The 15476-nt window shown below is 41.7% G+C and overlaps 1 protein-coding gene across 4 annotated transcripts in view; it reads right to left on the reverse strand.

Annotated features, from left to right (window-relative positions):
• phf14 (PHD finger protein 14) overlaps nt 1–15476 on the reverse strand; it is a 360384-nt gene that overhangs the window by 41005 nt on the left and 303903 nt on the right. For 3 of the 4 annotated variants that reach the window (XM_068009622.1, XM_068009587.1, XM_068009597.1), the window contains one exon: nt 520–637. The exons of the other annotated variant lie outside the window; for it this stretch is intronic. In XM_068009622.1, coding sequence (XP_067865723.1) covers nt 520–637 — 118 coding nt within the window. The remainder of the gene's footprint in view (nt 1–519; nt 638–15476) is intronic. 4 annotated transcript variants of the gene reach the window in all.

Genomic DNA, 15476 nt, shown 5'->3' on the forward strand with positions numbered 1-15476 from the left:
TTACTCACTGTGGGAGTGCTGACTCAGTGCAGGAATACATTAATAACATCTTCTTTGGAACTGAACAAATCTTTCTCCAATCATTTGGTGAAAGAAATATTCAATATTAAACAAAACGATTAAATCAAATAGAAGAATCCAATTAACTTTTAACTTATTAAAACAGCTGATTTAAAACAAAATTCTGGTTAACATTTTAGAGGTCAAACATTAGTAACCATAGTATTTCAGACATCTATCCAATTCACCAACAATGCAGAATTAGCCTCCATAACAAACCTGAAGCAAGAAACAAATGGGGCATTTCTGATAATACTATACAACTGCCCATTCCACGTTAAAAGGCTGACAGAAATTCAATATCATTTTTGATTCTCTCCAGAACTGACTAGGATACTTAAGCATTCTGAGACTAAGATTGCTGGATACCCAAACTACTGTGGACAGCTAATTTCCACACTCTATCTTTGGAAATCCTGTGGTGAGATGAATTCTAAGGTAACAAATATTTAACCTTACTTTTGAAGTTGTGGAGTCACACTCCTGACAGATCCAACCATAGCCTGTCTGCTTGGGGGACTTCTTCAGTGGTGGGTCAAGGCAACCAAAGTGGTAACAGAGCCTGCATTCATCACATCTAAACAGAAGAATATTTTTTAGATAAAATTAGTTTTATGAACTGGTGAATCAAATCTATACATTAAATAACAGAAGTTTGAGTTAGACCATCAGCTTCTTGTCCAGTTGGTTACACAATCAAAATCTTAGGAAAGAGGAAGAAAAAATAACTGATTTATAAAATTCTGACAACCACCTACCTACCTCCCCTTGCCCACTCCTGCCCACCCCTGCCAATGAGATAGTCTCTGCAAGGTGAAGAGTATGAGTCAATTTCTATTTTAAAAACCTAGTTTGCAGATAACTGCCTCACCTTTAATGAGTAAGTAAGACAACTGTGGAGGAACAGTCAACATTTCAGGTGGATGCCATTTCACTAGTTGAGGAAAGGTCATTAACTGGAAAAGCTAATTTGTTTCTCTCTCCAGATGCTGCCTGAACTGCTGAAGGTTTCCAGCATTTTCTGTTTTTATTTCAGATTTCCAGCATCCGCTGTATTTTGTTTTTGGCCAAAACAATTTTCCTTGGTCTCAAAAAGGAGCTAAGTGGATGCAGACTTCACTTGCAAAAGGTTTACACCAGAAAACATGACAACTCAGCAAATGGGAATGAGACACATTGTGTTAACTCACTGGTCTCTATGATGCAAGAGTAATACTGGAACTTTGCAGCATATCGTGTGGGCATGTACTGAATTTTAGAGTTCTGAACCTGTCATCTGAGATCTTGAAGACTCTCACTTAAAGAATCTTTCTTTAGTTTTAGAGATCTGGGAAGAACTTTGGCAAGTTATTGCTGAAAGTGCTAGTAAATGGTTGGTTACCAGTACTAAGCATAGCATACCATTTTCTTGTTTTCTTTGATGCTGTCCTTTTGCCATTGCATGCAATTAAGTATCTAAAAGAGTTCATACTATGCTAGGTATTGTCAAACCAATTTATTGTGTACAGCTGTTGATTTAATAAACACAAATTACCTAACCAGTAGGGTCTTTTTCATTCTTTTAATAATATGCATCCTCTGCATACTGTGTGCATATAGTATAGGCTTAACAGATTCTAGGAAAACCACGCTCTGAGTGTACAAATATGTCACCATACATACAAATTACTAATTAAGAGCAGGTGGTCACTTGAGCCTACCCCGCTTTCAACAAGATCATGGCTGATCTGATTGCAACCTCAACTCCACATTTCCACCTACCCCCAATAACCTTTTACCCCTTGCTTATCAAGAATCTATCTACTGCTGCCTTAAAAATATTCAAAGACTCTGCTTCCACGGCCTTTTGAGGAAGAGAGCTCCAAAGACTCACGACCTTCTGACAGAAAAAATTGCTCCTCATTTCTGGCTTAAATGGGCGACCCCTTATTTTTAAATAGTGACCCCTAGTTCTATATTATCCCACAAGAGGAAACATCCTTTCCACATCCACCCTGTCAAGACCCATCAGGATCTTATATGTTTCAATCAAGTCGCCTCTTACTCTTCTAAACTCCAGCAGATACAAGCCTAGCCTGTCCAACCTTTCCTCATAAGACAACCTGCCCATTCCAGGTATTAGTCTAGTAAACTTTCTCTGAACTGCTTCCAACATACTTACATCCTTCCTTAAATAAGGAGACCAATACTCACCAATGCCCTGTATAACTGAAGCATAACCTCCCTACTTTTGTATTCAATTTTTCACACAATAAACAATAACATTCTATGAGGTTGCCTCATTACTTGCTGTACCTGCATACTAACCTTTTGCAATTCATGCACTAGGAAACCCAGATCCCTCTGCATCTCAGAGCTCTGCAATCTCTCACCATTTAGATAATATGCTTCTTTTTTATTCTTCCTGCCAAAATGGACAATTTCACATTTTCCCACATTATACTCCATTTGCCAGATCTTTGCCCACTCACTTAACCTATCTACATCCCTTTGTAGCCTCCTTATGTCCTCTTCACAACTTACTTTCCTATGTTTGTGTCATCAGCAAATTTAGCTATCATACCTTCAGTCCCTTCATCCAAGTCATTTATATAAATTGTAAAAAGTTGAGGCCCCAGCCCTGATTGATCTCTGTGGCACACCACTCGTTACATCTTGCCAACCAGAAAATGACCCATTTATGCCTACTCTCTGTTAGCTAGCCAATCTTTTATCCATGCCAATACGTTACCCCCTACATCATGAACTTTTATTTTCCGCAATAACCTTTGATGTGGCACCTTGTCAAATGCCTTCTGGAAATTGAAGTACAGTACATCCACAGGTTCCCCTTTACAGCACATGTTACTGCTTCAAAGAACTCCAATAAATTGGTTAAACATGATTTCCCTTTCACAATGGTGCTACAGAATGCATGCTTTATACATTGTCGTCCATTTCCATATTTGTATAAAGCCCATAGCCTGCACCACTTCACATTAACCTCAAATTAACTTAAAACTAACTAACCCGTTAACACTACCCTGCAAAAAATGATCTCTGCAGGGCCTGTAGAAAAGAATGAATAAGACTGTGACATATGGAGCTTGCATATGCCATTTGAAAAATGTAAACAATTAATATATCTTTATCAAACTGCTTTTTGTGTAATAAATGTCTTTAAACATTTTACATTTATGTCAGCATAACAATATTTGTTTAAGGTACATTTTCGGGCTTTAAAGAGTACCAGCACAGGACAATTGTGGCGATCTTGGCAGATACAATTTCACAACATGGCATACAGATCACCAAGTTAAATGGTGTATTGCAGAAATTATCTTTAATTAAAAGATTTTCAGGAATCCACATTTTGTGCGTTTGATACATTTCAAATGATAATTTAGTACTTTGTACTATCCATAGTTCTGGCTCCAACAAAAAACTCAGAATTAAAACACGATGCAAGTGAAGTGCACTCAAGGAATATGTTTCCAGTTATTCTAAAAGGATGGCTTTATGCAATAGTCAATCTTTGTTACCAAATTAGTCATGCATTGAAGACTGTTTATAAAATAATGCCTAGTCTTCTGTATTTGTTGAAATGACTGATTTTAATATTTGTCTATTTTACCCTTCTGATTTACTGATTGTTGTGCATGTTAACATAAAAAAACCTCACAAGTAGACCATCATTGTATAATCATGTTGTAATCAATCATGATCCAGATTTTGAAATGTAAATCAAATAACTAAGATAATTGGTAAGGATCAATCATATTTTACTTTAAAAATCCCTTCATTTCAAATACCATCTTATTAGGTTTACAACATGGTCTGATCAGTTGGCCTGCAGGAGTCTGACAGCTAGCACACGGGAGAAAGATTTAAATTTTCATATGACTAAGCATGCCCAATATTGATATATATGGTCATACATGTAACATTACTTTATTGATGTGAAAGAGACAAGAGCTGACCAATCAAAAAATCCATTTTTTGTTACACGTTGCTTAAAAACCACCGCATTGTCTGATTTGCTGAATAAAATCTTGCAAAAATTTTAATGATCATTCGAGAAAGAAATTTCTTGAAGAATTTGTATTTATATAGTGAATTATCGCATTATCAGAATATCCTAATGAATTTAACATCCAATGAATTACTTCTAAAATGCAATCACTGTTATGTAGGCAAAGGACGACTACACATGTTCACCTAAAAGCCACACATACATGCACTTGTTGAGCTCCTATGGCTTTGCACACACTAAGTCAGTAGATATGGTCACTTTCTTCTCCGTCTCTTCTGTTCTTGTGTTGCTGTTTCTTTGTTTCTCTTCCTTTGATTATGCCTCTTCCGCTTCTCTCCCTTAACTCTTTTCGTTCAGCTCTCTTTCTTTTATTTCAGGTGGGAGATGGCGATGGCATGGCAGGGAATTGGCTGTAGGCTGCATTTGTGATGAGATTTGGGAGAAAATATGGCCCACAGCAGTTCTCTTTCTGATCCTTCCCCAATCACTCCAGTTTCCCTCCATTAATCTCACTCTTATTTTATCCACCATCACTTTAACTTACCACTACTGATTTTCCTTCTTACCATGCTTTTACTCCAATCATTACCATTTCCCTTCTACTTGAATGACCTACTCAATCCCTTTGTTTTCCCATCCCCTTGCTCCACAATCACTCATCTCAGCCTTAACTCGCCATTCATTCAGCTCACTTCCATTCACATCCATCCAAGGGCAGGTAATGTGACCAGAGGTCCACTGACCCAGTTTCTCTCCTCCCCACCTCCCTCCCACTATAACTCAGCCTCCATTACAGCCTTTGTTACTTTCAAAATGTAATTTTTTACCAATATCAAAGTAAAATGAAAAAAAATTCATTTCTCTTTATTTGCGTCTTTCCGTCTGTCACACACGATTTCACAGGTATTAGAAATGAGAACCTCTGTCTCACTGCTATAAGCTATTAGAATTGACCTTTTTTTAAACATGCCAACAAAACACAAATGGAATAATAAGCCAGCTTCAAATTTCAACTGATTTCTTTGAAAACTAAAGTAACGTTATACCAGCTGAGACCAGTTGGGACAAATATCCTGGTTTTGAGCTGTGTACTCTATGTAACACACAAAGATGCACTCTACCATCCTCTTTCACTTTCTAAAATTTATAGAATACAAAAGCTAGAACAGTTATTTTTTTTTATTCATTCATGGGATGTGGGCGCCACTGGCTATGCCAGCATTTATTGCCCATCCCTAATTGTGGGGTAGGTACACCCACAGTGCTATGAGGAAGGGAGTTGCAGGATTTTGACCCAGCGACAGTGAAGGAACGGCGATATAGTTCCAAGTCAGCTTGGTGTGTGACTTGGACGGGAACTTGCAGGTGGTGATGTTCCCACGCATCTGCTGCTCTTGTCCTTCGAGGTGGTAGAAGTTACGGGTTTGGAAGGTGCTGTCTAAGGAGCCTTGGTGCGTTGCTGCAGTGCATCTTGTAGATGGTACATACTGCTGCCACTGTGCGTCAGTGGTGGAGGAATGAATGTTTGTACATGGTGTGCCAATCAAGCAGGCTGCTTTGTTCTGGATGGTGTCAAGCTTCTTGAGTGTTGTTGGAGCTGCACCCATCCAGGCAAGTGGACAGTATCCCATCACACTCCTGACTTGTGTCTTGTAGATGGTGGACAGGCTTTGGGGAGTCAGGAGGTGAGTTACTCACCGCAGGATTCCTAGCCTCTTACCTGCTCTTGTAGCCACGGCTACTCCAGTTCAGTTTCTGGTCAATAGCAGCCCCTAAGATGTTGATAGTAGGGGATTCAGCGATGCTAATGCCATTGAATGTCAAGGGGAGATGGTTAGATTCTCTCTTGTTGGAGATGGTCATTGCCTGGCACTCGTGTGGCGCGAATGTTACTTGCCACTTATCAGCCCAAGCCTGGATATTGTCCAGGTCTTGCTGCATTTCTACACGGACTGCTTCAGTATTTGAGGAGTCGCGAATGGTGCTGAACATTGTGCAATCATCAGCAAACATCCCCACTTCTGACCTTATGATAGAAGGAAGGTCATTGATGAAGCAGCTGAAGATGGTTGGGCCTGGGACACTACCCTGAGGAACTCCGGCAGTGATGTCCTGGAGCTCAGATGATTGACCTCCAACAACCACAGCCATCTTCCTTTGCGCAAGGTATGACTCCAACCAGCAGAGAGTTTTCCCCCTGATTCCCATTGACTCCAGTTTTGCTAGGGCTCCTTGATGCCATACTCAGTCAAATGCTGCCTTGATGTCAAGGGCAGTCACTCTCACCTCACCTCTCTTTTGCTCTCTTATTCACACAGTCATACACAAGACAGCTTCTTTCCTTTTTAAAAAACACCCATTATGAATTTTATCTCAGTAAACATAGGAACAGGCTGAGGTCATTCGCCCCGTCAGACCCATTTTGCGATTCAGTTAGATCATATATGAACAGTTCTTCAACTCCATTTACCCGTTTTTGTTCCATATTCCTTCATACTCTTACTTAACAGAAATCTATCAATCTCAGCCCACCTGATTTCACTATATATTTTCAGTTCATTTATTTGTGTTTGTGTTTTAACAGTAGCAAAATTATCACACAAAGGTGCAATAAATTATGGCTCTGATACAACTTTCAAATTAGCATCAGGCTGCCCAACTAACAATAACTGGAAGCTGCCATTTTCCCCTCCCGCATGGTAGCAGTAGGGTACAACAATTGGTCTGAGCATCCTTAGATTACAGAAAGAAAAACTAACTAAGATTCTTGCTCCTCATCACTAAATAGTCTCCCAAATCACAAACATATTGCTAAAAGGCGCCTTATACAAACCATAGCAAGGATAAAATATTAAATAAATGGGCATGTTAAGGTAATAAAATATAATAATAGGTGACCTCAATCAACCTAAAAGGCATCGGGCTCAGCGATAGCACTACTGAACTGAGACATAAGTCATTGTTTCAAATTTTACTCAAGATACTTGAGCACATTATCATGACTGACAACTCAGTGAGGGAGTGCATGTGCCATCTTTCTGATGAAATATTAAACTGAGGCCCTGTGTGCCCGCTCAGGAGGATGCTTAAAGAATCCAAGGCACTATAGGAAGAAAAGTAGGGGTAATCTCATGGTGTCCTGGCCAATGGCCAATGAACTGTGTATGTGCACAGAGCTGGGAGGAAATGCTAAACGAACTGGCTTGCTATAGAGTGACAGTGGGAAAGTGGTGAGAGGGGGAACTCCATGCAGAAGGGAAAGGAGTTAAGTGGTAACAAGGGGTAACAATAAATATATAAACAATTCGAATAGTTAACTGGGATACAATTAAGATTAAGTAAGCAGAGGATACCAACATTAAAGGGATCCAAATCCCATTAAATAAAAATCTGTTATACATAAATAATCAAATAATGAACGAAATCTCCAAAAGCAAAATGCTACAGGTGCTCGAAATCTGAAATAAAAACAGAAAATGCTGGAAATACTCAGCAGGTCTGGCAGCATCTGTGGAGAGAGAAACAGAGCTAGCATCTCAGGTCTGCAATCTCCCATCAGACTGAGAAAAGCTAGCAATGCAATAGGTTTTGAGCAACTGAAAGGGGGAGGGTGGGAAAAAAGAACAAAAGGGAAGGTCTGTGAAAGTGTGGAGGGCAGGAGAGATTAAATGACAAAAGGCTTCATGGTGGAAGACCAAAGGGAGTGGTATGGGGACAAGTAAAGGAACAAATGGTAGTGTGGAGGAACAGAGGGATCTTGGGGTCCATGTCCATAGATCGCTCAAAGTTGCCACCCAAGTTTTAAGGGTTGTTAAGAAAGCGTATGGTGTGTTGGCTTTCATTAACAGGGGGATTGAGTTTAAGAGCCGCAAGGTTATGCTGCAGCTCTATAAGGCCCTGGTTAGACCACACTTGGAATATTGTGTTCAGTTCTGGTCGCCTCATTATAGGAAGGATGTGGAAGCTTTTAGAAAGGGTGCAGAGGAGATTTACCAGGAAGCTGCCTGGACTGGAGGGCATGCCTTACGAAGAAAGGTTGAGGGAGCTAGGGCTTTTCTCATTGGAGCGAAGAAGGATGAGAGGTGACTTGATAGAGGGGTACAAGATGATGAGAGGCATAGATAGAGTGGATAGCCAGAGACTTTTTCCCAGGGCGGAAAGAGCTATCACCAGGGGACATAATTTTAAGGTGATTGGAGGAAGGTTTCGGGGAGATGTCAGAGGTAGGTTCTTTACACAGAGAGTGGTGGGTAAGTGGAATGCGCTGCCAACGGTGGTAGTAGCAGATACATTAGGGGCATTTAAGTGACTCTTGGATAGGTACATGGATGATAGTAGTATGAAGGGTATGTAGGTAGTTTGATCCTAGAGTAGGTTCAAGGTTCGGCACAACATCGTGGGCCAAAGGGCCTGTACTGTGCTGTACTGTTCTATGTTCTAAACGATGCATCTACAGGAAGTGTGAATGGCAGGACGCTGAATAGCTGCTGTCCAAAAGCAAAGAAAAGGAAAATAAGAGAGAAACAAGAGAGAAAAACCGAATCAGCAAAGAAAAACGAAACAAAATGGGGGCAGAGGTTACAATCTAAAATTGTTGAACTAAATGTTGAGTCCTGAAAGTTTTAAAGCGTCCAGGTGAAAGATGAAGAGCTGTTCCTCGAGCTTCCACTGAACTTCACTGGAACATTGTAGCAGGCTGAGGACAGAAACGTCAGAGTGGGAGCAAGGTTGAGAATTAAATTGACAGGCGACCAGAAGCTTGGGGTCACGCTTGCGGAATGAACGAAAGTGTTCCACACAGCGGTCACCCAGTCTAGTATAGGAGACGACACCATGAGCAGCGAATACAGTATGATAAACTGAAAGTACAAGTAAATTGCTGTTTCACCTTAAGGAGTGTTTGGGACCTTGGATGGTGAGAAAGGGAAGGTGTCGCATCTCCTGCACTTGCATGGAAAGATGGCATAGGAAAGGGCGGAGATGTTGGGGGTAGACCAGGGTGTCACGGAGAGAACAATCCCACCAAAATGCTGAAAGGGAAGGGGAGCAGAAGATATGTATGGTTGTGGCATCACGCTGGAGGTGGCAGAAATGGCAGAGGATGATCCGTTAAATACGAAGGCTTATGGGGTGGAAGGTGAGGACAAAGGGAACCGTATCATGGTTTGGGAGGGAGGGGCAGAGAGCGACAGCAGAAGTGCGTGAAATAGAATGGACACAGTTGAGGGCCCAGCCAACCACGACAGGGCGGGAACCTCAGCTGAGGAAAAGGAAAGACGTATTAGAAGCACCAGCATGGAAGTTTGCATTGTCCAAACAGAGACAGAGAAACTGGGAGAATTGAATACAAATGAGTCACCAAAGACTAAAAGGTCTGAAAATTAGTGGCTGAAGACAAAAAAATCTGAATTTTATTTTGACAAGGCGTCATAATTATAGCACTGTGAATGATCTGTAATGAATGCAAATGCTTCCAGGCCACTTTAAATGTGCAGAAACATTAGTTTTCCTTTTGTTTACCTTTGATTACCATCAAGATAGTGGACCAATGCATTTGTATAAAATCACCAATGACCTCAGCATTCCAACATTTCATCATTTAATACAGTTAGTACATCATGTAATTATGAAGGATGAAGCAAATTTTAACACCAGAATATGATTTATTTGTAAATCTGTGCTTGTTTGTTCATTGTTACCATAGCCCTAGTAGGGCCATTGCATCGTCTTCTTTCTTCAAGCCTCCCTCAGTCCATTGCTCAATATTATCCACTCATCCGATTTTTTTCCTCTTCCTCTTCTGTTTTTCCCCCCTCTGTTTCTCCTTCAATTGTTGCCAAGACAAAGCTGTCAGGTCTTCGTTTCTGATGCTCGTACTTGGCTATCTTTCTCTTTCTAACTGTACTTTGCAAACCTTTTGATTCCTGAACTTCTACTCTTGATCCAACCCACTCATCAGGCTGATTCTGAGCTTCCTCTGCCATACCCACATTTCATAACCTGCTATCCTCCTCTCATCCTCTTTCTTCAGAGTCCAATTCTTGCATCCATTGAGTGCAACACTCCACACTAGTGACTGTACCAGACATTTTTTCAACTACATGCTGATGCTTTTGGACTTCCAGACGCTACTTAAGTCACTGGTCACACCTCTTGCCGTAGCTAATCGAATCTGGATTTCATTTTTGGAGGTAATGTGGTGTTTATCATCGAGCCAAGGTACTTGAATTTGTCCACTGCCTCTATCTCGATGCTTTTAATCTTGACTTTGCCACTGTCATTTAGAACCATAACATTGGTCTTTGCCTCATCTATGTTCAGCCCAAAATACTCACTATGTCTTTTGACTAGGCCTTTCATAGTCTCTAGCTCTTCATCTGTTCAGGCGATGAGTGTGGTGTCGTCTGCATACCTGAGATTCCATAGGCTATGACTTCCTATAATGCAACCAGATCTCTTTAATTCGTTCATGGATGTGGGCGTCGCTGGCTAGGACAGCATTTACTGCCCATCCCTAATTGCCCTTGAGAAGGCGGTGATGAGCTGCCTTCTTGAACCGCCGCAGTCCTTGGGGTGTAGGTACACCCACAGTGCGGTTAGGAAGGAAATTCTAGGATTTTGACCCAGTGACAGTGAAGGAACAGCGATATAGTTCCAAGTTAGGATGGTGTGTGGCTTGGAAGGGAACTTGCAGGTGGTGGTGTTCCCATGCATCTGCTGCCCTGGTCTTCTAGGTGATAGAGGTCGCAGGTTTGGAAGATGCTGTCAAAGGAGCCTTGGTGATTTGCTGCAGTGCATCTAGAGTGAATGTTGAAGGTGGCAACTGGGGTGCCAATCAAGCGGGTTGCTTTGTCCTGGATGGTATCGAGCTTCTTGAGTGCTGTTGAAGCTGCGCCCGTCCAGGCAAGTGGAGAATATTCCATCACACTCCAGACTTGTGCCTTGTGGATGGTGGACAGGCAATGGGGAGACAGGAGGTGGGTTACTCGTCAAAGACTTCCTAGCGTCTGACCTGCTCTTTTAGCCACGGTATTTGTGTGGCTGGTCCAGTTCAGTTTTTGGTCAATGTTGATAGTGGGGGATTCAGCGATGGTAATGCCACTGAACATCAAGCGGAGATGGGTAGATTCTCCCTTGTTTGAGATGGTCATTGCCTGGTACTTGCGTGGCACAAATGTTACTTGTCACTTATCAGCCCAAGCTTGGATGTTGTCCAGGTCTTGCTGCATTTGGACATGGGCTGCTTCATAAGAGATAAAAGGGACAGTAGCAAGCATGGATAAAAAATTGGCCAAGGGATAGTTGTGGTGAATGGCTGTTTCTCAGATTGGAAGAAGGGTTCAGTACTAGAATCACTGCTGTTTTTGATATATATTAATGATTTGGACTTGAGGATCCAGGGCACAAATTCTAAATTTGCAGATGACAAAAAACTTGGAACTGTAGTAAATAGTGAGGAAGAATAGACTTCAAGAGGACATAGACAGGCTGGTGGAATGTGTGGACACATGGCAAATGAAATTCAACATAGAAAAGTGAGATATATTTTGGTAGGAAGAATGGGGAGAGACAATACAAGCTAAAACGGTACTATTTTAAAGGGGATGCAAGAACAGACACACCTGGGGGAGTTTATGCACAAATCTTCAAAACTGGTAGAACAGGTTAACAAAGCAGTTAGTAAAGCATGTTGGAGACTGGGTTTTACAAATAGACGTATGGAGTACAAAAGCCAAGAAGTTGTGCTAAACCAATATAAAACACTAATTTGGCCCCAGCGGAGCACTGTATCCAATGCTAGGCACCATACTTTAGGAGGGACGTGAAGACTTTGGAGAGGGTACAGAATTTGATTAGATTAGATTAGAGATACAGCACTGAAACAGGCCCTTCGGCCCACCGAGTCTGTGCTGAACATCAACCACCCATTTATACTAATCCTACACTAATCCCATATTCCCAACAAACATCCCCACCTGTCCCTATACTTCCCTACCACCTACCTATACTGGTGACAATTTATAATGGCCAATTTACCTATCAACCTGCAAGTCTTTTGGCTTGTGGGAGGAAACCGGAGCACCCGGAGAAAACCCACGCAGACACAGGGAGAACTTGCAAACTCCACACAGGCAGTACCCGGAATCGAACCCGGGTCCCTGGAGCTGTGAGGCTGCGGTGCTAACCACTGCGCCGCCCCAAGTCTTTTGGCTTGTGGGAGGAAACCGAAGCACCCGGAGAAAACCCACATGGTCACAGGGAGAACTTGCAAACTCCACACAGGCAGTACCCGGAATCGAACCCGGGTCCCTGGAGCTGTGAGGCTGCGGTGCTAACCACTGTGCCGCCCTAATTTATGAGAATGGTTCCAGGGATGAGGATATACAGTTACATGAATAGACTGGAGAAGCTGGGGTTGTTCTCCTTACAGCAGAGAAGGCTAACAGGATATTAGATGATGTGTTTTAAAATCATGAAGGATTTAGATAGAGTAAATAAAAGAACAACTGTTTCCAGTGGCTGAAGGGTTGATAACCAGTGGGCACATATTAAACTGATTGGCAAAAGAACAAGATGTGAATGGTTAGGATTTGGACAGCACTGCTAATTAGGTGGTGGATACAGATGCAGTAGTAGCCTTCAAAGGAAAAAATACTTGAATGAGAAAAAAATTGCAGGGATATGGGGAAAGAGCAGGAGAGTGAGACTAACTGGATTGCTCTTTGAAAGAGTCAACGCACACTCAATGGGCCAAATGGCCTCCTTCTGTGCAATACTGTTCTACCATTCTATGATCTGGTAAGCTGGTGAACAGAATAAGAAAGTGCAAGGTATTTGTCTTTACAATGGCACGTCTGTAACATCTCAGAAAAGCATGCTTGGTGTTAGGTCAGCTTTTCATGGTCAATGGAATACTGAATATCATCAGGGGTCTTTTTGCTCTTTAGAACCATTAACTCAGGAATTACAAGCAAGACACGAAGCAACAGAATCACAACAGGCAAATATAGCTGGATATGAACAGTGGCAAATATAAACAGAAATAGATATGTAGGATACCTTTAACAGTAAGAAGACAAAGTTGAAGACAAAGTCACTAACTTTGTCAAGAAAGACGAACCATAATATTATCCACCTATCTCCAATGCAAACTTTCTTCAGTCATAAGTGTTAAGGTCACTGGTTTGATAATCACACCCGATACATTCCAGGCAGATAAGTAGGGAAATTACCTATAAAAGTTGGCATAAGACTGAGAATCCTCAAGAAAACTCAGCCTTACTTGCTACCCTCAGCAACTTCCTTGTTATAGACAAAGCCAGCATCTACATAGTTATGGAATATTGTAGTCCTGCTTGACCAGCAACAGGAAAAATCCAGCTCCTGTTTCTGGACTCAGCTTAATACACAGTGTTGCAGGCCAGTGGACATAATGAGCCTGACATTCCATTAAGTTTCCTCCATTACAACAGGCTGTAAAGTACTTTGGGACATCCAAAGTCATGAAAGGAGCTTTATAAATGCAGGTCTTTTTTTTAACGGCAAAGTCCATTTCTACAGTGTGGAAGAAACGTGACCGGCCTATTGGTCCTCAAGAGCTGATGCCACTTACGCAATATCCTCATGCCAGGAACACAAGAGATTCACCTTAATATTTAATTTCAATAAAAAGTCCATGCACAATACCAGCAATTCTCAGAAGGTTTCTGTCACACTTCACTGCATTCAAATACTGTAGAGAACAAACTTGGGAGAACCAATTCACAAAAGAAGAAAACTCTGCCAAGATATCCTCTGGTATTTTCAAAGAAAGTCCTTATCAAATGGCACTGCTTTATAATATAAAAGCAAATGAACTTCTTTGTCATTAGCAAGTAACAAACCAACCAACTACTGTGATTCAAACACTGACACGGAAACCCAAATTTCACATGATTTAAGCTCTTTGGGAAAACAAACAACTACTTTGCACCTGTTTTTCTTTTATTACCTAGATTCCAACAAAATTTTAGTTATAATAGATTGACCCGGATTTTGAGGTCAGCAGCGAAGGAACAGTGCTTGCCATTCATCACACTGACAGCTGTCCATGGGCTTTGAGTGGAAACTTAGGACTGCTAGAGATCATTTCCAGCACCATGCCCTCTACAGGGAATCTGTGGAGTGGGAAAGCAACAGTGTGTCACTTCAAACAATCAGATTGAAGAATACTCACTGAATCACACAGGGCAGAATCTTATTAGCTGCGCGAAGGTGGCTATGGAAGCAGGAGGGCAAGGAATTTCTGCAAGTTGTGCATCGAGCCGTCTACCTAAAGCGTTCTCACTTCTGACCTATCTTGCTGGAGGCAGGGTCTGACTGGCACTGGCTATCAACCCAGCAGCAGTAGGTAGCTAACGAAGATCAACTAAGTGCCCACTTGGGGCAAACTGGTGGCCTGGGGGCAGGGCATCGAGGCCTCCTCAAATCCCCCATCCTAGAGCAATGGGAATCAGAGGGCCACAGCTGTGGCCGCAGGCCATCCTGTGGAGGCACCCTTCCCGTCTCCTCCCTACATCTGCAGTGCCCAGCTCTTCGAGTGGGGCTGCCGGCCGGCCGCCACCCAGAATCTCAGACACTCCAATTAGCACAAATCCTAACTTTTTCTGGTGTGTTCAGTGGGGAACCAGTGGGTAGATTTTGCAACTTCACACCCTTATATGGGTTTCAATGCTGAGTCTATTGGTAAGGTATAATGCAGCCTGTGAAGGAGCAGGGTAATTCAGACAGCAACTTCTGGATTTCTGCATTAAACTGCACATATGGACTCAGGAAGGTGCTTTCTGATTTACTGCATAGTAATGGTGAGTGCTGTTACCCTCACCGTTATTGTCAATGCAAAATCCAGACCAACAAGAATTAAGATAATAGACCCTGGTACCTCAGCACTAATATTCCAGTGAAAGAGCTTTAAAGAGAAAGAATTAATGCGAGCAGGCAACACTGTCTTTCCACTTTTAGAGCTTTGATTCAAATGCTACTCAAATTGAAAGCAGTAAGTATTCTAAAGCGGGGGAGGGGGAACCTTAGTAGTCTCAATCCAATTTCTTGAGTTCACAGCAGAATGTTTCAGAATTCACCATCGATTATGTAATTAGAAAAAGTGTGAAGGACCCTCATTGTTTTAAATCGACTTTACAGCCAAATTTTTTTTGAACAATCCCTTAGGAAGTCATCCTATTACTGAGTTTTCAGAGTTCTCAGAGAACGTCAGCTGGGCTTTTAACTTATAACAACTACTTGCATTGATATAGTTCATGAAAAAGATGTCTCAAATCACCTCTGTCTCAGACAATAATGACATCTTTCAATGGTGCAAACAGTATCAGACAATCCACAGCTATTTGTGCCCTGCAGGAATAAA

This window comes from Heterodontus francisci, chromosome 2 (genome assembly GCF_036365525.1).
Source record: "Heterodontus francisci isolate sHetFra1 chromosome 2, sHetFra1.hap1, whole genome shotgun sequence".
In the NCBI taxonomy this organism is placed as follows: domain Eukaryota; kingdom Metazoa; phylum Chordata; class Chondrichthyes; order Heterodontiformes; family Heterodontidae; genus Heterodontus; species Heterodontus francisci.